Here is a 25,271-nt window from a genome sequence, read left to right on the forward strand (position 1 = left end):
AGAACCTCCCCCCCCCAAAAAAAAATCCATAAGCTACCAAGAATCTAGAGTTTTAGTCTTTAAACAACCACCACCAAGCTGCACATAAACTCCGTGTGGAGTGTTTTATTCTCATTTTAAACCAATCTTAAAATGTAAAGCAATCCAATAAATAATGCATTCTCATGAATTATGGATATTCCAGTGCCATTGTCTCTTGGCTATACTATATAGCCCAGAGGAACATTTTTAATTACAGAGCCATGGCAGAGTGGATAGGAAATGTTTTGTTTTCTGCCGCCTCAATTAACAGAAGTGTGCGTTTCCACTAACGAAAAGTCGTGCACAGAGGCTGAGTGCTCAGCTGGTGTGAAATCGCTGGAGCTGCTCCACTTCGCATGCGGGCGAATGAGTTGGCGGAATACAGAGGTGACAGAGCTGACTTTAGGTGGAACTGTAGCCTTTTTAGCCTCGGGTGAGAAGAGCTTTGCGCCCAATGAAGGAGGTGAGGACAGGTGACCCCACCAAAGTCATTCCCCCCCAAAGCAGGCTCAAAGCTTCTCAAAATCATTTTCTCAGCAGCTAAAAGGCATTAGCTAAGCATCAGAAGCATTTCGCTCTGCTGTAACCAAGGTCGCTTCTCAGGCTAGCTGACCTTGCCAAAAGGTACATTCAACTTGCCACTTTCTGGGAAGTGTGCCAATAGAGCAAGAGAAAAGAAACCTATCTTGGACACGATGGAAAGCAAGGCTTCTCATCCCTCTTTCCTGTGAAGAGTCCAAAAGAGTCCCAAGACAGGAGCTTTCTGTTCATGCTCAGGAAACACGTCATGGGGCAGGACTCTTGAAGAAGAGGAGAAAGGGGAGGGAACCGGAAGGGGAATATATGCTCTGTGCAAATGACTGTGAAGCCGTGCTTGTTTGTGAGTTATCACACTTGCTCCTTCTACCAGCCGGATGGTAGAAATAAAGCTTTTTCTCCGAAACTATTCCTTGAGTGTCTGTTGACTCCCATTTCCCCGTCTCGGGCGCAAAGCTCTTCTCACCCGAGGTTGAAAAAGGCTACAGTAAGGGCACAAAGAGTCCACTCGTATTGCCCCTTTGTCAGGTTCCATGTGCTGGGTGTATAATTCGAAAGGATATTTTGCTCTGTAAAGGTACATTTGGCCTCAGCGATGGGAGTCCAGCAATTTAGCCAGTGCAATGGAGGAGGAAGAGGTTGAAAATGCGAGACTTACTGGCAGCTGTAGCAGCAGCAGCAGCTGGAGCGTGGCCTGCAATGCCACCTGGTGGCCGACCTCGGAACTTCCATGCCCATCCCAGATTTAAAGCTTTAGGCATGTGTTTTACACACACACACACACACACACACACACACACACAGAGAGAGAAACACACACCCAATAATTCACAAGCAGGAAATATCCCAAACAGCTCTTCCCCTGAAATATACTGGGAGTCGAGGGTGGATTTCAGGCTCTATATTCAGCTCATAGTAGCAAGGAATGAAAGTTCCGCCACAATATCTGCTTTATATACATTATTTACACAATGGGCTGCACGTGATTGGCTAATTCTGGGATTCTCCTGTAGGCCAATCAGGTTGTGGATTCACTTCCACCTGGAGCTGGATTGGGTGGCTCCTGCGGACCAATCAGACTGCTGCATTGTTCTAGGACCAATCAGACTGCTGCATGTTGGATCCTATTGTTCTAGGACCAATCAGACTGTTGCATTTTGGATCCCATTCAGCTCAGTACATAACATCCCCACAAACCACCCCCAAATTTCCCAACATAGAAATAGTGTGAGTGGAGGCTGGGTGCACCACATTGGAGACCCCAGGCGGAGTAGTAGGGGAAACCCATCCTTTGCTTCCACAGGAAAGGGGGAATGAGAAGCCTTGCTTTCCATCGTGTCCAAGATATGTTTCTTTTCTCTTGCTCTATTGGCACACTTCCCGGAAAGAAAAGTGGCAAGTTGAATGTACCTTTTGGCAAGGTCAGCTAGCCTGAGAAGCGACCTTGGTTACAGCAGAGCGAAATGTTTCTGATGCTTAGCTAATGCCTTTTAGCTGCTGAGAAAATGGTTTTGAAAAGCTTTGAGAAGCTTTGAGCCTGCTTTTTTTGGGGGGGGGGGTGTGACTTCGGGCCTAGGTGGGGTCACCTGTCCTCACCTCCTTCAGAACGACTGCTCCATAATGTAATAAAACAATTAAAGATAAAGGTACCCCTGCCCATTCTGGCCAGTCTTGCCAGACTCTAGGGTTGTGCGCTCATCTCACTCTATAGGCCGGGAGCCAGCGCTGTCCGCAGACACTTTCAGGTCTTGTGGCTAGCGTGACGAAGCTGCTCTGGCGAGCCAGCGCAGCACACAGAACACCATTTACCTTCCCGCTGGTAAGGGGTCCCTTTCGAACTGCTAGGTTGGCAGGCGCTGGGACCGAATGACGGGAGCTCCCCCCGTCGCGGGGATTCGAACCGCCGACCATGCGATCGGCAAGTCCTAGGCGCTGAGGTTTTACCCACAGCGCCACCTGCGTCCCAATAAAACAATTACCTGCAAGTAAAAAGCTAGCTCATTAGGGGGAAAGGGTCTCTCCAGCCGCCTCCTCCTCGCTACGTTAGTTTTTAATTTGGCTGGGAGTGTTTTCATTTATCACAAAAGTGTCCATTTACCTGCAGGCTGATGCAGGACATTACTGTCTTCTACACCAGGATTACATGCTTAAAGGGCATGCAAATATTTCTGCTCTGAGACACTTCCTGCTGCAGCATTTTGTTGCACGGTCCCACATACTAATAACAGCCTTATGCGTGCAGCCAAAATGGCACTTTCCATGCAGAGGATGCTCTCAGCAGGCTTGGTGTTGCAGAACTACAAAAACGTTGCAAACGAACAGCCCAAGGAAAACTGATAACACACAGCGCCTGGAAAGGGAGGTGCGGAGAGGGGGAAGAGAGTGGCTCAGATCCTGAAAAGGCAGCACTCTGCACTGCAACGTTTTGTTGCAGGTTCCACTTGTTCTCATGTATTTGCAGACAAGAGTGCAAAATGCATAGCTCCTACAGAATTTTGCTTAATCGGTTGCCATCAATTTGATTTTAATTAATTTTTAGAATGACATATTTTTAGAATGTGTGATTATTTGACTGTTTGATTATTTGATTGTTGTTAGCCGCCCTGAGCCTGGCTTCGGCTGGGGAGGGCGGGATATAAATAAAATTTATTATTATTATTATTATTATTATTATTATTATTATTATTACAGCGCTCGGAGATCTTCGGATCAAGGCAGGCATGCAAATTTAATCAATAAATAACAATAACATGGCAAACAACCCTCCATGGAGGAAAAAACTTCTTTTTTTAAAAAAAATGCATCTGGTGCAGTTGTCTGAAGACATAGCTGACATATGCACAGCTGCTTTGATGCTGGGAGCGATTAGGGGCATTAAAACGCTTTGCAGGCGCCCAAGGACTTCATTCCTCTGTCCAGTAGCGAAGTGACCTTCTCTATATGGCGGTGCCAATGCGGCCGCCTACCGTTTCCCTTATTTCTAGTGCGCGTAACTAACGTTCCCGCGGCAAGCAAGGATCCCAGCTGGAAGGTTCCGACTAGCTGACGTGGCGGGGAATGCCTGTGGGCGTGGCTATGCTAATAAGCCAGACAGAAGCACAGCTTGTTGTCATGATGGGATGGAGAGCCATAAGCAAAGACTTTGTTTTAGTGATAGGTGGTGTAAGTAAACTTTTTTATTTAAAAGCATTAGCAATAAATACAGGAAGTCATTTCAAAGAAGAAGGCAAGCAAGGGAGGGGGGGATTTCAAAATTTGTAAAGACAGGGGAAAAAAGCAAAATGCATGAAATGCAACTTGTTAACGTCTTTAGGAAACTTGATCACTCTCTGGAGGTGGGCCTTTGACTCTAATAATCCTTCTTTTGTACGTTAAAGTCACTTGCAGGCTGGCTTGTGTTTTGTTTCAGCTGCATCCCAAGGAATTAACCCTGGCAGGAATTGTGTAAAACTTTGCTCTAAAATGCTTAAACCAAGTGGGCATGCTGACTGGTAGATTTTTAAGCACAGAAAGGTCTAGCTGGGGGCAGGGTGTGTGTGTGTGTGTGTGTGTGTGTGTAAGCACCAGTTGTTTAAATAATTACATTAGTGAAGATGGGGGGGGGGGGGAAAGGATGGAAACTTTTTATGTGAACCGCCCTGAGACCTTTGGATATACAGTGGTACCTCGGGTTACATACGCTTCAGGTTACAGACTCTGCTAACCTAGAAATAGTACCTCAGGTTAAGAACTTTGCTTCAGGATGAGAACAGAAATCATGCTACGGCAGCAGTTGGAGGCCCCATTAGCTAAAGTGGTGCTTCAGGTTAAGAACAGTTTCAGGTAGTGGCGTAGCGTGGGGGGTGCAGGGGGGGCCGGCCGCACCGGGCGCAACATCTGGGGGTTAGGGTTAGGGGACGCAAATCCATGGGTTAGGGGGCGCAAATCCATGGGTTAGGGGGCGCAAATCCACGGGTTAGGGGGTGCAAATTACTTGCCTTGCCCCGGGTGCTGACAACCCACGCTACGCCACTGGTTTCAGGTTAAGAATGGACCTCCGGAACAAATTCAGTACTTAACCTGAGGTAACACTGTAGAGTGGCATATAAATTCAATTAATAATTCAAAAAAGAAACAAACTGCAAAATACAATGTGGACTACTGTCGAAAATATGTTCAAGGATGACACGCCAAGTCTGGTAGGGCTTACTTCCTCTGAATGGGCCACGCATGGTTCAGAGTGTGCAGTTAGTTCTGCAGCATACAATGCTTTTTCACCAGTGGCTGCTGCACATTGCTTTGGAACAGTTTCTTTCAGGGAAGGGAATCCTCTGTACAGCTCCTTCTTGGAGCAACTTACATTTCAGTACCAACAAAGTAGTAGTAGTTTTGGGCCCTTGTGCCTGCAGGAGGATGTTTGAAGATGTGAGGCAAAGGACTGGTGCAAAGAAAGAAAGATGATAGATAGATAGATAGATAGATAGATAGATAGATAGATAGATAGATGCTGGCTAAAAAGTGGAAAACACAAGAATTACCTACGGTGGAAGAATGGCAGATGAAAATGATGGAGTTTTCGGACCTAGCCGACCTAACCGGAAGAGTCCGCGACCAGAAGGAGGAGGAGTATCAGGAAGAATGGACAAAATTTAATGATTATTTAGTTAAATATGTTAAGTTAATTGGAAACAGCTTGCAGATACTTGATTGGCTTAGGATTTTATATAAGTTAAGTGATGAATTAATACGTTCAGTCTCAAAATGAAAAGATTTAAGGATGTTAATGTTCAAGTTAAATTTGTAAGAACTATGATTTGGAAAACCGTTAAAAGGATATGCATTGAAATTCAACCAAGGGGAAGCAAGGAAGTCACTTAACAATGTTAATAAGTGTATTTTTAATAAGGTTATAATTTACGTTTGTTTATTTGTTTATAATTTTGTGAAAACCAATAAATTTTTTTGAAAAAAAGAAAATAAATGCTGAACATTAATGCCATCCCTATACTGGGTTTTCAGATTCTCCTGATCCCTGGTATTTCTACAAATGGAAAATTCTTTTGCCTTTTTTGTTTGTTAAGGATCCCCTCTGCCGTTTACAAACAGCCACAGGTATCTTTGTCTCTGAGCAAGCAGGCCAGGCGCCCTTTGCCCGGCTTAATCAGTGCTATGGAACTGGCTGGGACTTTGGCACAGGAAGAAGCAGGGAGCGTTGACCCAGCGCAGGCTCAGAGTTAGTGAGCCATCAAGTGATGTGGCAGGCGGACTTTGACAGCTGCCTTTGGGGACGAGAAGGACTGAGGTCGGCATTTAGAGCTGTAGCTGATGGTCTCACTTTTAAACAGGTGTGGTGTGTCTGTGTGTTTGTGTGTGTAAACAAGCTCACGTGTTGGTGGGAATATTGTTGCTCAGTCCAGAATTTATCCTGGAGCATCCCATTGAAACTCGGTTTGCTCTGCTAGGATGTGGGTGTGAAACATTAGCAAAAACAAATTGAGTTAGTACCATTTGTGTAGGGTCAGATGTTAGGACTTGCTGCAGTTGGGTTGACAAAGATGAGTAGTGCAAAATATAGGGGGCATGGGTTACTTTAAAAAATGGGCCAGCGGGGGAAGAAATACATTTTGCTCTTACAGAACATGGCATTTAAGATTTCTTCGCAGGTGTGTTTTGAATACAGGGATGTACTAGTTGAGAGAGCAAATAAGTGTTCAATTCAGTTTTCACTTCAGTTATGAGTTTATTAGTTGGTCTTATGCCAGCCACAGTTTTACAGGGCTGCTGTAAAATGCCGAAATAGTGTATGTGAAGTTCTCTGAGGACTTAGAAAAAGTGCTTTGTAATTCTTGTTGTTAAACGTTGAGAACAGTCATGTCGAATGCTGTCCATTCAGTGTTCCTAGCCTGTCAGAACTCTGTGCCTAAAATCCCAACCTCTGAACAAACACAGTGTTAAAAAAAAAGCAAAGTAAAATACAAGTTTACATAGACCCATCTTTTGCACCAAGTCATACAATTTTAGCGCATTTATTTAGACACCGGGTATTGAACCTGTGACCTGCCCTGCCAATGAGCTTGTCAAAGGGCTTCCTGCTTTTTACCCGGGAGCCCTTTACAGGCTACTGCCCATGTGCTCTAATGTGTGTCTCCAGAGGCATGGAAACCTTGGGATTTTATCTCATTTTAAAAATGGGCTGTTTTTGTTGTGTCACCTCTCTTACAATTATGCTTATCTTTGCAGGAAGCCGAAGCAGGTTTGGTAAGGAAATCTGAACGAAAGCAGGCCCCGCGGAGAGTCCAAGATGGACCCATGGGTCCCACCGCAGCAGCCCCAGCCACAAGGGAGACATGTTCCCCACATGGAAGGCTACGAGAGGGGCCCATGGAGGCCAGTTTCCCATGGCATTCCCCCACCTCAATCCAGGCACAGCAGTGAGTGGCTGTACCACCATGAACCCTGGGCTAGGCCTCAGCCTTGGTCAGATGCTCGAGTAGAATACCACCATGCTGCCCATCACCCAAGACTCCAGGACTATAGGAGGCCAAACTCCAGAGCAGAGTATTATGAAATTGGCTATCCCAACCGGTCGTATTCAAGGTAAGACCTCTAAAGCCCTAAACGGCCTCAGCCCAGTATACCCAAAGGAGCGCCTCCACCCCCATTGTTCTGCCCAGACACTGAGGTCCAGTACCGAGGGTCTTCTGGCGGTTCCCTCATTGTGAGAAGCGAAGTTACAGGGAACCAGGCAGAGGGCCTTCTCAGTAGTGGCACCTGCCCTGTGGAACACCCTCCCACCAGATGTCAAAGCGATAAACAACTACCTGACATTCAGAAGACATCTGAAGGCAGCCCTGTTCAGGGAAGTTTTTAATTTGTGATATTTTAATGTATTTTTAATCTTTGTTGGAAGCCCAGAGTGGCTGGGGAAACCCAACCAGATGGGTGGGGTAGAAATAAATTATTATTATTATTATTATGACTTGAGAAAGATAAAACTCAGAAGGTTTGGGGGACTTTGCAGAGAAATCAGCAGAGCCGCCTCTTCCATATAGTCTCCTAGCCCTTCTCTGTTTCATACAGAGGGCCTTCATTTATCACTTCAATTCCAATTTTTTGTTTTTTTTTAATATATATTAATGCATCTGTGTGGAACTCCAAATCAGAGCATTTAATCCAAGTAATTCCAAAGGAGGTGGTGAGGGATAACTATCTCCTCATTTACAGGATCCCTCTAGTAGCTTTCTCTCTCTCTGTGTGGGAAATCTACTGGATCTGCAGATCTTTTCTGCTGGGGTGAAAGAAGGAGATTGTGTGTGGGATTTTTAGTTGGAAAATGACCAGGGAAAAAGAATTACGCAGCCCCTTTCCTGTTGCACTACTCCAAACTAATTTGGAGCTCCCCATGACCTCAGTAAATAATTTTTAAAATCACTGAAAAAACAATGGTCTGATTCAGACATTGGATAACTATAGGCGTTTCCAGCATGGGTGATGTAGGGGTGCGCACTTGGGTCCCATCCAGCATCATTGGGTACACATTTGGTACTCTTTAGACCTTTGTGTAATTAGCACAAAGGTTGCAGAGCATTTCTTAGCGTCTTTTGTTGAATGTGCTTAGTAATCTCCCTGTGACCAGGATCTCTTCTCTTAGGAGGGTTTCCAGTTGCACCAGATCTTTGAGCTAATTTGACAGAGGTCTAAAGAGGAGCCTGTGTGTCTGAGGATGCTGGGGTGGGGGGGTGAGGGTGGGGCACTGTTCACGGTTAAGACCTCAGGTGTTTCCCGCTATATGAACAAGCTGCGATGAGTTTTGGCTGTTCTCTCCTCCCCTAATGCATCTGCAGAGAAGTTGGAAGCTTTCACTTCCAGGTTTACACAAACCACAGTTCTCAGCGATGCCCGAATTAGGAAACTGTTGTTTGTTTAAACCAGGATTAGCCAACAACTACCAGACTTTTAGAAGACATCCAAAGGCACCCCTGTTTAGGGAAGCTTTTCATGTTTAACAGACTATTGTATTTTAATATTTTGTTGGAAGCTGCCCAGAGTGGCTGGGGGAACCCAGCCGGATGGGCGGGGTATAAATAAATAATTATTATTTTATTATAACATGGGGCCCTGCAGAAGTTGCTGAACTGCAGCCCCCATCATCCCTAATCACTGGCCATGCTGGTGGGGGCTGATAGAAGTTGGAGTCCAATAACATCTAGAGAGCACCATGTTGGCTAACCCTGATTTAAACTATTGTTCCAGAAAACAAACAGGTCCTGAAATCACCATTTGCTCCCAACTAGTTATCACTAAACATGGTCTAAAACAAACCACAGTTCCCTTAATTTGGATGCTATGGGGAACCATGGTTAGTTCAGAACTGAAATTGAAAGCTTGTGAAAGAAGAGGAGTATACAAACATCATGCTCGCTGCAGCTTTTTTACATAGCAGAAACCATGATTTCCTGCTTTATCTGATTTGGGCCTATGTATCTCCTATATCAGGGACACAGGTGGCGCTGTGGGTTAAAGCCTCAGCGCCTAGGACTTGCTGATCAAAAGGTCGGCGGTTCGAATCCCTGCTGCGGGGTGCGCTCCCGCTGCTCTGTCCCAGCGCCTGCCAACCTAGCAGTTCGAAAGCACCTCCGGGTGCAAGTAGATAAATAGGGACCGCTTACCAGCGGGAAGGTAAACGGCGTTTCCGTGTGCAGCTCTGGCTTGCCAGAGCAGCGATGTCACACTGGCCATGTGACCCGGAAGTGTCTCCGGACAGCGCTGGCCCCTGGCCTCTTAAGTGAGATGGGCGCACAACCCCAGAGTCTGTCAAGACTGGCCCGTACGGGCAGGGGTACCTTTACCTTTACCTATCTCCTATATCACATCTACTGTTGTAGTCACACTGCTTCTTTATCCTGTAACTTGCTCCTGCTCTTGTTCCTGATCTCGTTTGCCATGTCTCTTCTCACAATTCACCCTGGTGAATTATAGACAGGCTAACTATTCATTGCATCAGTGAGGTAAAGTAAGTAGAACATCAAGGGATTTATTTGTGGTCTGTATTCATATTTTTCAATGATCAAATACAGAGCTGGAAGTGGGAGAGAAGGTCAATTCAATTACCAAGTGGTCATTATAGCCCATTTATTACCTTCCATAGCAGTTTTTGGAACTGTTTCTGACAGCATTTCCCTCCTGATTTTTTTTATCCTCACAAATAACGAGGAATTTAGACAGTTACCCAAAGCAGCTTCCTCCATCTCCTTTTCTGCTCTCTCTCCTTATGGCCACGCTTCAGGCAAGGTTATGAAGACCACCACCGGACCTTTGTGGAAGATTATGCGCATGGCGACTACCAGAGATACCCCCAAACCTGGCAGGGTGAGAGAGGTACTGCATTCTCCACAGAAACAAAACTCATTTAAAAATACTTGATGGAACTGGGTTGAAGAGGAATTCTGGAATTCATTCTGGTGGTGTGTGAGTGTGTACATATTCAAAGCCGTCCTTACGCCATACTTGTTCTCTGCCTCTGTCTATCCTTCATGGCTCTGTGTTGTAAAAGGCCATCAGCTGTGTACACACCACACACTGAAACCACATTGAATCCCCATTATTTTCCCCAACCCAGAAAATAAATTGTGTGAACTGTGGTTTACAAACTACTCTTGCTAGGATTCTTTGGGGGAACTCATGTATTTTAGACGTGCTTTAAATGTACACAGCCCAACAATTCTCTGTGGTTAGATTTCCCATTGTCTCATTTGCTATGTTCAATGACCCTCCTCATTTGATAAATTCTGGATTTTTTTTTAAAGAAAAGAAAAAAAGAAGTCCATCTCAGCAAGAATGTGATTTTTTTTGTCTCACAGGCTCAAAATTCTCAGTACTTTTTCAGAACTAGTTCTGAGCCTAAATGTCACCCCATTTCGTGGGACCAATTAACAGGCCCTGGAAGTCCCAGATTTATTTATTTACTAATACATTTATACCTTCAGTTATGCAGGAATTTTAAGAAACCAAAAAATCAGTGCAGTTTTGAAATCGGTGGATAGAATCTAGAAGTTTTGAAAGGTTCAGCCCGTTATCTTGATTTAAAATGATGTCCAACACTATCCGAACGTAGGCGAATATTCACTCCTTAATCTGAGGAACCATCATGCACAATTTGGATACAATATAGTAAGACAAGGGTTGCCAACCTTTTTGGATTAGTGGGGACATTTCAAATTTTGAGAGAGTGCTGGGGGTGCCAATCACAAAATGGCTGCCATGTAGTGGGCATGGCATAACACAAAATGGCTGCCACCGGGAGCATGGCATGACATAGAGTTAGAGAGACAGCTGCCCCTGGCAACCTTATACTTACCATGGGAAATCATCTATGTTCTGCTGGTCCTGAATATGGAGCTCTCTCAGAAAAAATAAACGTGGTAGCCAACACCACTCTCATTTCACAGAAATTGCTTAGAAAGTACCGGCACATTTTGCTGCATAACTTTCTTTCTAGGAGAGCTGGAGACTGGCCACATGCAAGTGGAAGGCAGAACCAGAGACTAAAGTGGGTGGGGCACGAGTGTGAATTTTACCTTTACACAGTAGGTTAGTTTCCACCCACACCCACCCTTCTCCATTCAGACAGGCAGGCAAAAGCAGGAACAGGGTCCAAGGACATATTTCAATCTGGCAAAAAACACTCAAAACACCACATATATAAAGGGTGGTGAGGGGACACAGGGTATGGCTTAGGTGTGAACTTGGGCCAGATGGAGAGGGGAAGGCCATTTTGCCCCTGCCAGGTTTCAATCTTACATAGACCTTTCTTAATCTGAAGGTAGATTTTGAGCGAGCCTTTGACTGAGCCTAACAAATTATAAATGTTCCCCCGAGCATTTGTGAGTTGATAATCCTGGTGCCTGGGGTGTAGCTGACTGTTCTACTGTGGATTCTGGCAGTTTTTCATATGGTTTTATTGGAATTGTTTTGTATTATAGTGAACAGACCTTGTATCACTGATGAGGGGCAATATAGAAATTTTAAGAATGAACAAACATTTGTAAGTTCCGGTGTGTAAGTATATGCACACATGTTGCCCATGTTTGTGTATTCACATGTGTAAAAAAACTCCGGTGTACATGGCTTTTAATGGCCTCCTGTAATCAGATGTACTTTGTTTCTAAGCATAGCCCTTTTGCCAACAAAAGGCAATCGTATTTGGTGTCTCCAAGGTAGCTTTATCAGTTTTTAAATGTTGCAGATGCCTGGAGGTAGAGCTGCTCCTTTTTATTTTCTCTGAGTATGTAGATCCAAGACAGAGAGATACCTGGGGTGAAGGCACAAATTACTGGGACCAGAACTATTACAGAGATCAACATCGGGTAGAAAGCAGCGGCTTTGCAGAACATCACAATGGGACTCCAGTTTGGTAAGGAAATCCCATGAGCTGACCCACCCAAACTGGGAAATGACTAAGATCTCCTTAATCCAGTGTCTGTGAAGGACACTCGGTGACTCTCTGCTCTTGCAGTGTGCCTCAGGGAAGCACGTTTCCCCACAGGAGGCCCTCTGAGACCTTTGCCGGGTGAGTATAGTCCCGGGACGCCCAGGTTTCTGTGTAGGTCCTAGAGAAGTAGATACCGTATGTTGCCCTGTTATTTGCAGCAAACCTGAAATCCAACCACTGCAAACATTTCACTAAAGAAAAGTTAATAGGTCATCTTTAATAGATCCGTTTTTGTTTTTCACTCAGAGTAAGACCCTGGATCCCAAACAGCCTCAAAATATGCGCAAATGTGCCCTTAATGCATAACCATGCTCTCCTGTGGGGAGATGCATGAGCTCTCTGAGAGAGTGCAACCAACAGATTTGTAAACAAAATCTCTCTCCCCCCCCACCGTTTGCTATCCTTCTTCAATAAGGTCTAAGAGGCATGAGTCCTATGAAGACGTTTCAAAGAAAGATGGCTCCTATGATATAAACTACAGTTATCCTTTGCAACAAGGACAGATTCAGGATGAATTCCAGTGGAAGTTCCAGGAGAACACCAGTGTTCCTGCGCATGAGGTGCGAGCTTTGGGACTTGTCCAGGGTGTCCTTTCTTCTTCCCTCATCCCAGCTGGTGCTACTTGGATAGGCCTGAGAGCCTTAGAAAGCAAATGCCAGCTTTAAAGTTCTTTGTAAAGGGCGTTGCAGTTCATTTTCCCTTTGCTTTCGTCAAGACCACCGTTCCTTCTATTCCGCCTCTTCCCCCGCTCCTTTTCTCCATTGTAGGTTCCATTGCCTGAGGAACCAAGCATGCTCCAAAAGTATAAGGAATCGGGCCTCAGCTCGAGTAGCTATGAGCTTAGCCAGTACATGTACGATCCCTCCAGCCTCTACGAAGCAGCTCCCTCCAAGGACTGGAGCCCCATTCAGGCAGGTAAGGTATTCCAACACCAGGGACATCTGGTGTGTGGGTGACAAGGCATTTGCCAACACCTTGAGGCTAGCAGCAGGGCCACCACTGTGCATTCTTTCTTTGTGTGGATTTTTTTCATCCCTCCAATCTGACCCCCTATATAGGTTTTTAATCTGGTGTTGTTAATTGTGCATGTTCAGCCCTTTTCTTTTCAACCTTTGCATTGCAAGACACCTTGTGAGGGCTTGCCCCAAAAGGCAGGGTGGAAATACATTAAATAAATGATGCTATTTGTCTAAACATGGGAGTGTTCCCATCACCTAAAAGAGGGGTGAGGTTCGAGTTTTAAAAGCAGAAGGGTGGTGCAGGAGCAGATTTGGACAGAACCCTCCATCTGCCCGTGAATTACCTCCAAGTTCTTTTCTAACTCTGGTGTCAGAGCTCAGCTGAAGACAAAAACTATGATGGAGAAAAGCTGTGGGAAGGTTTGGCAGGAGTAGTGATCTGTACTTCTTATCCTTGTACCCTTTTTGCTTGTGAAATCGCATCCTCCTGTGAGACAGAGTCAGTTCTTTGTTTAGACACATCGGACAACAGGCATCCTTCTAGCCTGGGGCTCAGAGTCTGGCAGGAGGCATGTCAAACAAACTTCAGCCACTTACTGGATGGCCCCTGTCTTTGTGTGGTGGGGGTCCTGGCTGTGCATCTTCCCCCTTTCCCGTGGATCTAAAACAAGGAAGGTATAACCTATAGCCATCCAGATGTGGTCGAAGCACAACTCACAACATCACTGATCATCGGACGCACTGGCTTGGCGTGGATGGAAGTTGTAGGAGTCCAACAAGAGTGCCATATTCCACAGCCCTGATCTACAATAATGTGTGATGCAGGGGCCACACTTGCCTGTAAACACAAAAGCTCCCACCTTCCCAAGGCAAAGACTGCAGCTGCCCAACAGGTGCCTGAACTTGGCCAAACTCTTTTTGTGTTACCCCATCAGCTTTCTCTATGTCTTCCCTGCTTTCTATTGTTGAGTTGAGTTCTGTTCCCTTCCCTGTCACCCCCTATGACAAGGCAGTTATTCTCCCTGCCTGCTTTCAGATTTACAGTTCACTGAGCAGCTTATTTGATGTGCATTTTAGCTGGCTTGCTTTCTTGTCAGTCTGGGATCAGCCTCTGGCCTAAGCCAATGACAAGTCACTAACGGTCCCGGTCTTGTCATTTAGCAGAAGACCTGCCAGTTCCTCTTCACCCTGTGGCACCTCTGAAGTTTCGAGTCCCTCATGTACCTGTGTGCTTTGGAGCTGGGGGGCAGCTGGTCCGAGGATGTCCTAATTACCCACCAGATGGGCAACCTGCTCTTGTCGAAATGCACAGCTTGGAGGTAAACATTAACTTGCCCCTTGGAAGTGAGATGGATTGTTGCAAATCTGCCCTCCGTTGCTTTGACAGTTCTTTCTCCTGAGTCTTGACTTCACTCTTTCATTCCTGCCTCACCTCTCTCCTTGTTTTATTTTGCTGTCAGTCAGCTGTGAGCCTTGTTTTAACAACTCCTTTATCTGTGTACTTGGGAATGTCTTCTTTGTGCTGGCACCTTCCAACATCAGCCTGTCCCCTGGTCTTTGCTTAAAGCATCTTCTAGACACCCTCTGGTTTCCAGCTGTTTGGCAGAAACACCCAACATCCGTTTCAAGGTTCATCACAATCAGTAGAAACATTCTTTTTAAAAAGAAGGAAGCAGAGATTTTGCAGGCAGCTGGAAAAAATTATATTGCAGACCCTATTCTGTGATCCCTTAGCCATGGGGATTCCTATGAAATAGCTACTCTAGTTATTAAGGGGTCACAAATATCATTGTTCAAATCTCTCCACCATAAATTTACTAGGTTGCCTCAGATAAGCTTCGGCTGATTTACTGTGCAGGCATCATAATATTGTTAGGGCTTGTCTACAGGGACATTTTCTATGTGTTTGTAACTGTTTTTATTCCCATAGCCCCTCGATGACACCAGTCTCCATGCTTTGCCCCTGTATATTTGGGCTTACCTGAAATGGGGATAATTTGGTAAATTGGGGGAAACTGAGCTCCAAACAACTCCCCTCCGGATTGCGGATCATTTATTTTGGTGTTTTGGGGCAGGTGGATCAGTTGTCACTTTCTGGTACTCCTCTTTTCAGGCCTACTACTTCTTTTTTTCGTTTCTTATAATAATAATAATAATTTATTATTTATACCCCGCCCATCTGGCTGGGTTTCCCCAGCCACTCTGGGCGCCTTCCAACAAAATATTAAAATACAGGCTGTGCTTGTAATTATTTTCTGTGTGCTTCTGAATGGAAGAATATATCTTTTCCCTTTTGATCCCTCAGATTAGCACGAACCCAGAAAACTGCACAAGCCAATGGCAGCTTACACACACACACACACACACACACACACACACACACACACACTTCTGATCCCTCAGATATGCATAAAACCAGAAAGCTGCACAAGCAATTTTGCAGTTGCCTGATTGTGTGCCCCAGGAAGAGAGACAAGGGCAGGAATGGAGACTGAAGCTGACTGACTATGCAGAATTGGACAGATTAACCGGGAAAATTAGATATCTTCAAGACCAAAAGTTCATCGAGGACTGGGGGAAATTTGTTGAATATCTGAAAAGAACATGTGATGTGCAAACAACACTGGTGGGATTTCAAGAAGCACTGTGAAAACAGAGATATATTGTTAAAAAGAAATAGGAGTGGGAGGGAAGTTTAATGGCGATATAAACAGAGGAATGCGTAAACTGAGAAATAATTATGGATGATTGTCAGAGAAGCCGAAGGAAGTCTAAAAAGAACCAAATTTGTGAAAATTTGACAGAATTGTATATTTGTGTTGGAAAATAATAAAAATTATTTATAAAAAAAGAGAGAGAGACAAGGGCAGGAAGATGTTCAAAGAGCTTACGCAACCCTAGATGCCTAAAACAAGCACAACATAGCATATTTTCTACAAGCACTTTAGCTACAGTGAGTGCAGGCAATCATCCGAATCCCACTCACTGACTCTTTCCTTGTTTTGCAGGTGATATTACATGATACAGCGGAGCAGGAAGAACTGAGAGTCTTCCCAGGACCTCTAATCAGGTACACGACCTCTGAAAGGGTACAACTTAAGTTTTCATTCTCCGCCGTAGCCCTGAGGCAGCCCTATTCTGAAGCAAGCTGAGACATCCCAGGCGACAGGCTCTGGATGTTATTGATGGGCAGCAAAGTGGGAGTCAGGGGATCTGACTCATGGGACACTGTGTACAAGGGTGTTCAGCTGTGCAAGCCCCACTGAAATGAATAGGAGCACACAGCTCCTCCTTTGCGGCTCTTCTTTGTTTTCTTGTGACAGAAAAACTGCCCAGTGAATTGTGTTCTTTGTCAATCAGAGGAAGGGTGCTGGTTGGATATTCTGTTTCAGGCACTAGAGTAGCCTGAAGAAAGTGTTTCATTTCTGCCATTTGGGCTGCAGGACGCTATTTTAACATAGAATCATAGAGTTGGAAGAGACCACAAGGGCCATCGAGTCCAAACCCCTGCCAAGCAGGAAACACCATCAGAGCACTCCTGACATATGGCTGTCAAGCCTCTGCTTAAAGACCTCCAAAGAAGGAGACTCCACCACACTCCTTGGCAGCAAATTCCACTGTCAAACAGCTCTTACTGTCAGGAAGTTCTTCCTAATGTTTAGGTGGAATCTTCTTTCTTGTAATTTGGATCCATTGCTCCGTGTCCGCTTCTCTGGAGCAGCAGAAAACAACCTTTCTCCCTCCTCTATGTGACATCCTTTTATATATTTGAACATGGCTATCATATCACCCCTTAACTGTTCAGTTTCTGTTAATTGATTCTCATGGGAAACTTGCAGATTCTGGCTTCAAACAATTAACTCAAGGCAGTGTCAATTTACTCTTGGCAGAAAGCCCAGGTCAGCTTGACCTAGAAACTACTTACTTTGATTGGTTAACGACCAGCATTCAACTCTTAACTAGGGATTGCTAGCTCAGTTTGATGTGAGGTGTGTTAGGAGTGGAAGTGCTGTGTATGGTTTTGAGAGAGAGAGAAAGAGAAGATTTATTTTGCTTTTATTTGTATGCAGAAACTCTGCTGGTTTTATTTTCTCCTTTTTAATAAATCCTGTAAATAGTTATTCTGAGACTAGCTGACTAGTCATTACTGCCGCAACTAGCTTCTTCGCTGTGCAGGAAAACTCTGCTACGTTTGGGCTAAAGCCAATAGGGCTATGCCTGACACTTCAAAGTTCCAAGAGGTTATGGGTATTGTGCTGCCAGCCTGAGTTGTGGTGGTGTCAGCATCAACGGTGTTGGTTCCAGTAGTTCCAGAAGTTGTTGTTCCTGGCTGGTTCCTGACTGCTGTGAGCTGGTGACGCAGTGGACACAAGGACAACAGCTGCAGTGTGCTAGTGCTGGGTGCTGTGGTTCCTGTTTTCTCTCTCGGTGGTCGTGAGTAGCTGGTTCCGGGTTCCAGGGACATCGCTCTCAAGATGGCCTCACAACCAGTTCAGATGGCTTTTGAGCGTCTGAATGACTCCAATTACTTGCTGTGGTCGGAACGCATGCAGGCAGTGCTGCAGAGGGATCGTCTCTGGCAAGTGGTGAGTAAGTTTCCTGCGAAGCCTGATGATGAAGACCTCGATAAAGACCAAAGAGCAAGGGCCACAATTGTCTTGGGGCTGGAAGATTCCCAGTTGCCGTATGTGAGGGGAATCAAGACAGCTAGAGGTGTGTGGCAAGCACTTAAAGAACTCCATGTGCGTGAGACAGCGGTTTCCAAGCTGTTCATTCGCAAGGCATTGTACAAGGCAATGTTACAGCCTGGGGTTACAATGCAGGAACACCTACACAGTTTACAGTTAAAGTTTACTGCGCTACAGGAAAGAGACTGTGCGTTAGACCAGCAGGAGAAGGTGGCTATTATTTTGAGCTCTCTCCCAGAAAGCTGGGATAATTTAGTTTTGTCTCTAGAAGGCATACAGGAGCATGATTTATCAGTCAGTTACGTTACTGGGCATTTGATTGAAGAATGGCAGAAGAGGCAAGAAAGGTCGTTGGCTGCAGAGGATTCTACAGGCGGGCGGTTTGGAAGGAGTTCTCATGCCGTGCCAGAGGTGAAGCAAAAGCAGCGTACCGGTGAGGAGTCAGCGTTTGCTGTTAGGCGTTGTTTCCGATGTGGGTCTTCAGCGCATCTAAAACGACAATGTCCGGAGTTGGTCAAGTCTCAGTGGCCGGTGCAGGAGCAGAGACGAGATCAGCAGCAGCAGCAGCGGAAAAAGAAATTCTTCAAACGAAAACAGTCGGCTCAGCTGGTGACCCCTGAGGTCAGGATTGCTGATGAGAAACAAGCTGTCTGGGTGGTCGATTCGGGAGCATCTCGGCACATCATAAATTCAGATGAATTGTTTGTTTCCAAGTACTCAGCACAACGCAGCCAGGTGGCTCTAGCAGACGGAAGTACTTCCGAAGTGATTTCAGGGGGTGCAGTTTTTGTTCCTTGTCTTCGTGAATGTCTGCAAAATGTACTTTGTGTGCCTTCATTAAGGAGCAATCTGATGTCTGTAGATTGTTTGCTAAAAGCTGGGTTTAAAGTGTATTTTGAAGGAGACAGTTGCATCATTAAGAAGGCTGGTGAGATTTTAGGCACTGCTAAGTCAGAGGGAGGCTTGTTTTGGCTTAAAGCAGGATCTCAAGTTGCAGCAGTAGTCAGTAAATCTCAGCCTGCAGTGAATAACAAAGCTATACATGACAACTGTGTGCACTTATTGCATAGGAAATTGGGGCATGCTGGCTGGAAAAGTGTACTAAAAATGTTTGAATTGGCTGATGGGGGTGATTTAAAGAGTTGTAACAAGTACCTTGATTGTAATGTTTGTAAAAAGGTTAAAACCCACAGAGTCTCTTACCCCAGAAGTGACAGAGTTAGTGAGTCACCGCTACAGCTGGTTCACATGGACGTAATTGGTCCATTTGCTGTAAGCAGGGGTGGATCGCGTTTTTCATTAACAATTGTGGATGACGCCACGCGTTACTCTTGGGTTTTTCCCATGAAGAATAAGGGTGACGTGTTCACTAAGTTTAAAGGCTGGGTGGCATCTGTGGAAAGATTTCTGTCCACTAAACTCAGAAGGATTCAGACGGACAGAGGTGGCGAATTTATGTCAAATGCTTTTAGAGATTGGTTACAGAAGCATGGCATTGGGCATAGAAAAACGAACGCTTTTTCCCCAGAGGAGAATGGCGTTGCAGAGCGAAAAAACAGATCTTTACAGGATATGATGTTTGCCATGCTTGATGATGCTGATTTGCCCATGTCTTATTGGGGGGAGAGCATGCTCACCGCGTGTTATCTCCAAAATAGGCTCTTTCATCAAACAATAGGTACAACCCCGTACTTTAAATTGTTTCAGAAAAAACCCAAAATTGACCATTTGCATGTGTTTGGATCAAAAGCCTGGGTATTAATTCCAAAACAAATGAGAAAGAAGGGAGATCCTAAGACCAAACAGTTAGTGTTTGTGGGCTACCAGGAGCTGGGAAAAGGTTTCCGCTTTGCTGAAGGGACAAATGGCATTGTGATCTCCAGGAATGCCAGTTTTTGTGAACATAGTGGCTGGGAGAGACTACATGCCAATACTGAGGTTTGGTTTGAACCTTCCCAGGAGCTTCATGACTCTGAAGGTAAACATAGAGAATCAGAGTCTGAGGGGGAGGAAAGTTCAGATAAGAGCTCTCAAGAAAGTGGAATTAGCCAGAGACCAGTTGCTAAGCAACAAAAGAGAGGTCGTAGTTCTGAAGAGGAAAGTGGGTCAGAAGAAAAATTTTCTCCCAGAAGATCTAAAAGACAAAGCAAAGGAGTGCCTCCAGTGCGTTTTTCTCCTGATACTGCAAATGTTTTTAGTGTGATTGCAGAACCCAAGAGTTTTCAGGAGGTGTTAAAGTTACCAAAAGAGGAGGCAGAGCGCTGGAAACAGGCAATGGAGGAAGAGATGTCCTCTCTGAATGAGCACAAGGTTTTTACACCAGTAGCAGCGCCTGAGGGGGCAAAGATTGTAGGCTGCAGGTGGGTGTACAAACTTAAACCTCTGGTGACAGGAAAGTACAAATACAAAGCTCGTTTAGTGGCTCAAGGATACTCTCAGAGGCCTGGAAAAGATTATGACGAGACTTAGGCCCGGTGAGGACATATCTAGGGTTGGAAGTGTGCTGGGCCCAAGATGGCAGCTGCCTAATTAGTCAGCAGAACAAAATTAAACAACTACTGACTACATACAGAATGCAGGATTGCAAAGGGGCAGTGGTGCCTATGGATCCAGGTTTCATAAAAACACTTCATACAGATGAGAGTCCTGAATTTGAACATCCTGATGTATATCACTCTGTAATTGGAAGTTTATTGTATCTAGCACAGTGGTCTAGACCTGATATTAGTTATGCAGTAGGCATATTAAGTAGATTGGTCTCAAAACCCACACTAAATGCCTGGAAAGGGGTAAAACAAGTTCTGAGGTATCTCAAACAGACAATTGGCTATATGTTACAATTAAATTCTTCAGAGGATGAAATGTTGAGTTGCTTCTGTGATAGTGACTGGGGAAATTTGCCGGATAGAAAATCTGTCACAGGACTGGTCATAATGGTCGGTGGAGCTTTAATCAGCTGGCGGTCACGCAAGCAAGACGTTGTAAGTGTGTCATCAACGGAATCAGAGTACGCCGCATTGAGTGAATTGTGCAACGAGGTGATTTATTTCAAGCATTTGTTAGCAGATTTAAATGTAAATTGTGGAGAACCAGTACAAGTTTACATTGATAATCAAGCTTGTATAACTTTAAGTAAAACAGAGGGTTTCAAATCACGTTCTAAACATATCTCTGTAAAATACCAAAATGTGCGTTGCTGTGTACAAGACAATATAATCACCTGTACTTATGTATCAAGTGAAGAAAATGTAGCAGATGTGTTAACTAAACCATTGGCAAAGGTAAAGAACAAGCGAATGTGCAAGGGTTTAGGTTTGCTGGAAAAATGATCTTCTACATAGGTGTATTTGATGTTAATTGTCCAGCAGAATCTGTGAGGGGGTGTTCAGTTTCTGTTAATTGATTCTCATGGGAAACTTGCAGATTCTGGCTTCAAACAATTAACTCAAGGCAGTGTCAATTTGTTCTTGGCAGAAAGCCCAGGTCAGCTTGACCTAGAAACTGCTTACTCTGATTGGTTAACGACCAGCATTCAACTCTTAACTAGGGATTGCTAGCTCAGTTTGGTGTGAGGTGTGTTAGGAGTAGAAGTGCTGTGTATGGTTTTGAGAGAGAGAGAAAGAGAGGATTTATTTTGCTTTTATTTGTATGCAGAAACTCTGCTGGTTTTATTTTCTCCTTTTTAATAAATCCTGTAAATAGTTATTCTGAGTCTAGCTGACTAGTCATTACTGCCGCAACTAGCTTCTTCGCTGTGCAGGAAAACTTTGCTACGTTTGGGCTAAAGCCAATAGGGCTATGCCTGACACTTCAAAGTTCCAAGATTAACCTCCTCTTCTCCAGGCTAAACATGCCCAGCTCCCTTAGCCGTTCCTCATAAGGCATCGTTTCCAGGCCTTTGACCATTTTGGTTGCCCTCCTCTGGACACGTTCCAGTTTGTCAGTGTCCTTCTTGAACTGTGGTGCCCAGAACTGGACACAGTACTTCAGTTCACAGTACTGAACATGTTGTACAGGTCACAGTGTTCTAATGATATGGGATTAGAATAAAAAGTTGAGGGTGAGGGAAGGTGGAAATAAAAGTTCTCCCCCTCCCCCAAGTAGTTGTCATGGTGAATGTTCTCTCAAACTGTCGCTATTATTTGATTCTCCACACACCAGCACCTGGGCAAAAGCCAGAGGGTTTCTTATGCATTCAAATTACTGCGTTGATTGCTGAGTTGTTGAGAACGGTGCTCTTGTCACTGTTTTCTGGACGGATTCAGTCACGTAGCTACACATTCAGGTTGCACAGTTATAGTTGATTGGGAGGTCTTGCGCAGTAAGCCAACTTCCTTGCAGAATTGGACTTTTTGCAGTAAGAAAAGTGACGGGGGAAAGGCCCCGGAGAGTTGTGAGATGATACTTGAGTGCATTCAGTTTGGAGGGGTCACGTCGAAGCCTTTGGAAATGTTATATAGCAGGGATGGGGAATCTTGCCCTCCAAACCTCCAAATCTACCCAGTCCTCGAGATCTGGGCCACCTATGGATCTGAAAGTCCTTGCTCCCCTTTCTGCTCTTCCAGGGAGGATCTGCACAAGGTGGACGTGATGACGTTTTGCCAGCGCAGAGCAGCTGTGGCCTGTGACCTGGACTCCAGCCGAAGCAGAGATTCTGCCCTGCTTTGGAAACTCCTCCTCCTCCTTTGCCGGCAGAACGGGGTGTGTATCTCCTACGGGGCAAATCTTTGCAGAGATAAGTGGCTAGCATACCCCCTTGTGGTGCAAGTTTTCACCGACTTCCTCTGCTTAGACCTTTATCCTTCCCCAATCACTTTTGCAACTGATAGCTGATGTCTTCCTTGGTTTGAAGTCTGTATGTGCAGTGTGGACCCAGACCTCTGGGAAGTGAGTGCAGGTTTCCATTAATTTTGGGAAGATTTCTCATAGAATCATAGAGTTGGAAGAGACCACAAGGGCCATCGAGTCCAACCCCCTGCCAAGCAGGAAACACCATCAGAGCACTCCTGACATATGGTTGTCAAGCCTCTGCTTAAAGACCTCCAAAGAAGGAGACTCCACCACACTCCTTGGCAGCAAATTCCACTGTCAAACAGCTCTTACTGTCAGGAAGTTCTTCCTAATGTTTAGGTGGAATCTTCTTTCTTGTAGTTTGGATCCATTGCTCCGTGTCCGCTTCTCTGGAGCAGCAGAAAACAACCTTTCTCCCTCCTCTATGTGACATCCTTTTATATATTTGAACATGGCTATCATATCACCCCTTAACCTCCTCTTCTCCAGGCTAAACATGCCCAGCTCCCTTAGCCGTTCCTCATAAGGCATCGTTTCCAGGCCTTTGACCATTTTGGTTGCCCTCCTCTGGACATGTTCCAGTTTGTCAGTGTCCTTCTTGAACTGTGGTGCCCAGAACTGGACACAGTACTCCAGGTGAGGTCTGACCAGAGCAGAATACAGTGGCACTATTACTTCCCTTGATCTAGATGCTATACTCCTATTGATGCAGCCCAGAATTGCATTGGCTTTTTTAGCTGCCGCGTCACACTGTTGGCTCATGTCAAGTTTGTGGTCAACCAAGTCTCCTAGATTCTCAATGTCTGGTATCCTCACATTACCCTTATTTCCCCAAAAACCCTAGAAGAAAGGGCATGGTATTTGTTCTTCCTTTTCAAGTGTTCAGCTTTGAGGTCTGGGTATAATACCAGGCAGACCTTTTGGCCTTTTCCGGTAAAACCTGAAATAAATTTGAATCACGTCCAGCATGAACTTGAAACTGTCGATCCTATGTTTTATATTCAAAATGTCAGAAGTGTTAAAATGTCACCTTTATTTCCATTTTTTAAGGAGAGGGTTTGACATAATTGGCACCATGCAATATGCATGTCTATTTAACAATCTATCCTGCTTTTCACCGGTCAAGACCCATAAAACGTTATGCAAATAAATAAATTAAAGATGCAAGCTGTTAAGAAAAGAACGCATAGCAATTTGAGAATTTGTGTCGTGTCAGTACGCAAGTTTCAGGAGTTTGAGCTGTTTGTTGTCCAACCAGGTAAATTTGTAAAAATTGCAATGTTTGCAATTACGTCTGAATCCTGTAGCCGCTGTGCTTTCTCCTCGTCCCTTTGCAGTCCATGGTGGGATCAGATACAGCTGAGCTGCTGATGCAGGACAGCTGGCGCCGTGAAAGGTACAAAAGGCAAGAGCCAGCGGCCAACTTGATCAACCTGACGGATGAGGAGTGGCCGGTGCAAGGCTGTGGGACTCCAGATCTTCTCACGGGGGAGATTGTCCCAAGTGCTGCCACACCAGAGCAAAGAGTGGAGAAGTTCACCAAACTCCTCTTTTACGGCAGGAAAAAAGTAAGCTGAAAGCTTATGTCTTCTGTGGCAAGTTTTGTGGGTTTAATGCACAGAAAGAGGCCTGGACCGCACACATACGCATATCCCAGTTGCATCAAATGATTTCTCCTGTGTCTGAGCCATCACAAATTAATCACTGCAGCACAGAAGCCACTTCTGCTACAGCAACGTTCACACCAGCAAAAACCAGTGCATGCCTGTTACTTTTCAGTGGTGGCCTCCCTTACAGCGTTGCTTGTAAGTATCATCGAAAAGCAAAACACTATGTAAAAACTGTTAACTGTGGTTGTGCTTTGTGTACAAAACGCCCCAGCTTCTCTTCTTGGCACCTTGTACAAAGGATTTGAGGTAGCAGAGCTTGGAAAGACCTTTGCTTGTGACCTCGGCCAGCCGCTGGCAGTCAAGGCAGACAATCCAATGGTCTGATGCCCAACGGTATCTTCATGATTTGTTAATTTGTTTTGTAAACAACTCTTTTGTTAAATTTTAAGAAGCACTTAGGTTTTCACATCTGTAAAAGAGCACCTCTTTAAAATTGTCCAATACAGAAATAATCAAGCAAAAAGTTATTAAATACAGAAAAAACCCCAAAGGGCACTGGTGAAAGCACATTGTACAGTTCTTATAAAGAAGAGAGAGGGGAGGGTGCAGGATTGTCAAATATATTTTATTGAATCATCCATAGTCTTTCGGATGCTGGATGTGGATTTAAGTTGTGTGAATCATTTTCAACATACATAATAAAATTGCACTACATCACAAATAATTTCTGTTTTGCTTTGCCCTCTTGCCACTCTTAATTGGTGTGTCAGATTTTCCAGTAAGGCTGTCTCCCACACTTTGTTGAAGCATGATAAAAGGTTATCCCCAACTAAGTCTTTCCAGTGTCTGGTGATAACAGGCCTGGCTGCTTTTAGCAGATGTGACACCAGCTCTCTACAATGAGAAGGATACATCTCCATTTTCAAATAAATTTATAAGTGCCATCTGGAGAGAAAGGGTAAATGTATACCTGTCCCTTGAAAAATTTAAATCCAGAATGGTTGTATTTTGGCACAGGGCCACCACAAATGCATGTGGGTACCTGTTCATTGGCATTCACGTTAGCATCTTGGCAATGTACCGTATGCCAGTTTCATAATTTCATATGAAGGAGTGGACATAGAGCATCCCAGTCTTTTCCTAGTGCTTCTCTTGAACTTTCTGTCCATCATTGATGCCCCTGTCTCAGGTCGAC

The 25,271-nt window shown here is 44.8% G+C and overlaps 1 protein-coding gene across 1 annotated transcript in view; it reads left to right on the top strand.

Annotated features, from left to right (window-relative positions):
* Positions 1 to 3,644: 3,644 nt before the first annotated feature.
* The window catches only part of SEC16B (SEC16 homolog B, endoplasmic reticulum export factor), a gene marked incomplete at its 3' end in the record, with an annotated part of 57,125 nt that continues 35,498 nt past the window's right edge, over positions 3,645 to 25,271 (top strand). Inside the window, exons 1-11 of the mRNA XM_081915063.1 lie at positions 3,645 to 3,720; positions 5,619 to 5,882; positions 6,778 to 7,134; positions 9,824 to 9,915; positions 11,830 to 11,950; positions 12,444 to 12,588; positions 12,796 to 12,943; positions 14,149 to 14,306; positions 15,996 to 16,057; positions 22,241 to 22,376; positions 23,804 to 24,034. Of these exons, the coding sequence (XP_081771189.1) occupies positions 6,839 to 7,134; positions 9,824 to 9,915; positions 11,830 to 11,950; positions 12,444 to 12,588; positions 12,796 to 12,943; positions 14,149 to 14,306; positions 15,996 to 16,057; positions 22,241 to 22,376; positions 23,804 to 24,034 (1,389 nt within the window). The 5' untranslated portion in view covers positions 3,645 to 3,720; positions 5,619 to 5,882; positions 6,778 to 6,838. The remainder of the gene's footprint in view (positions 3,721 to 5,618; positions 5,883 to 6,777; positions 7,135 to 9,823; positions 9,916 to 11,829; positions 11,951 to 12,443; positions 12,589 to 12,795; positions 12,944 to 14,148; positions 14,307 to 15,995; positions 16,058 to 22,240; positions 22,377 to 23,803; positions 24,035 to 25,271) is intronic.

The sequence above is a fragment of the Podarcis melisellensis genome (assembly GCF_964234715.1).
Source record: "Podarcis melisellensis genome assembly, chromosome: 6".
Taxonomy (NCBI): Eukaryota; Metazoa; Chordata; class Lepidosauria; order Squamata; family Lacertidae; genus Podarcis; species Podarcis melisellensis.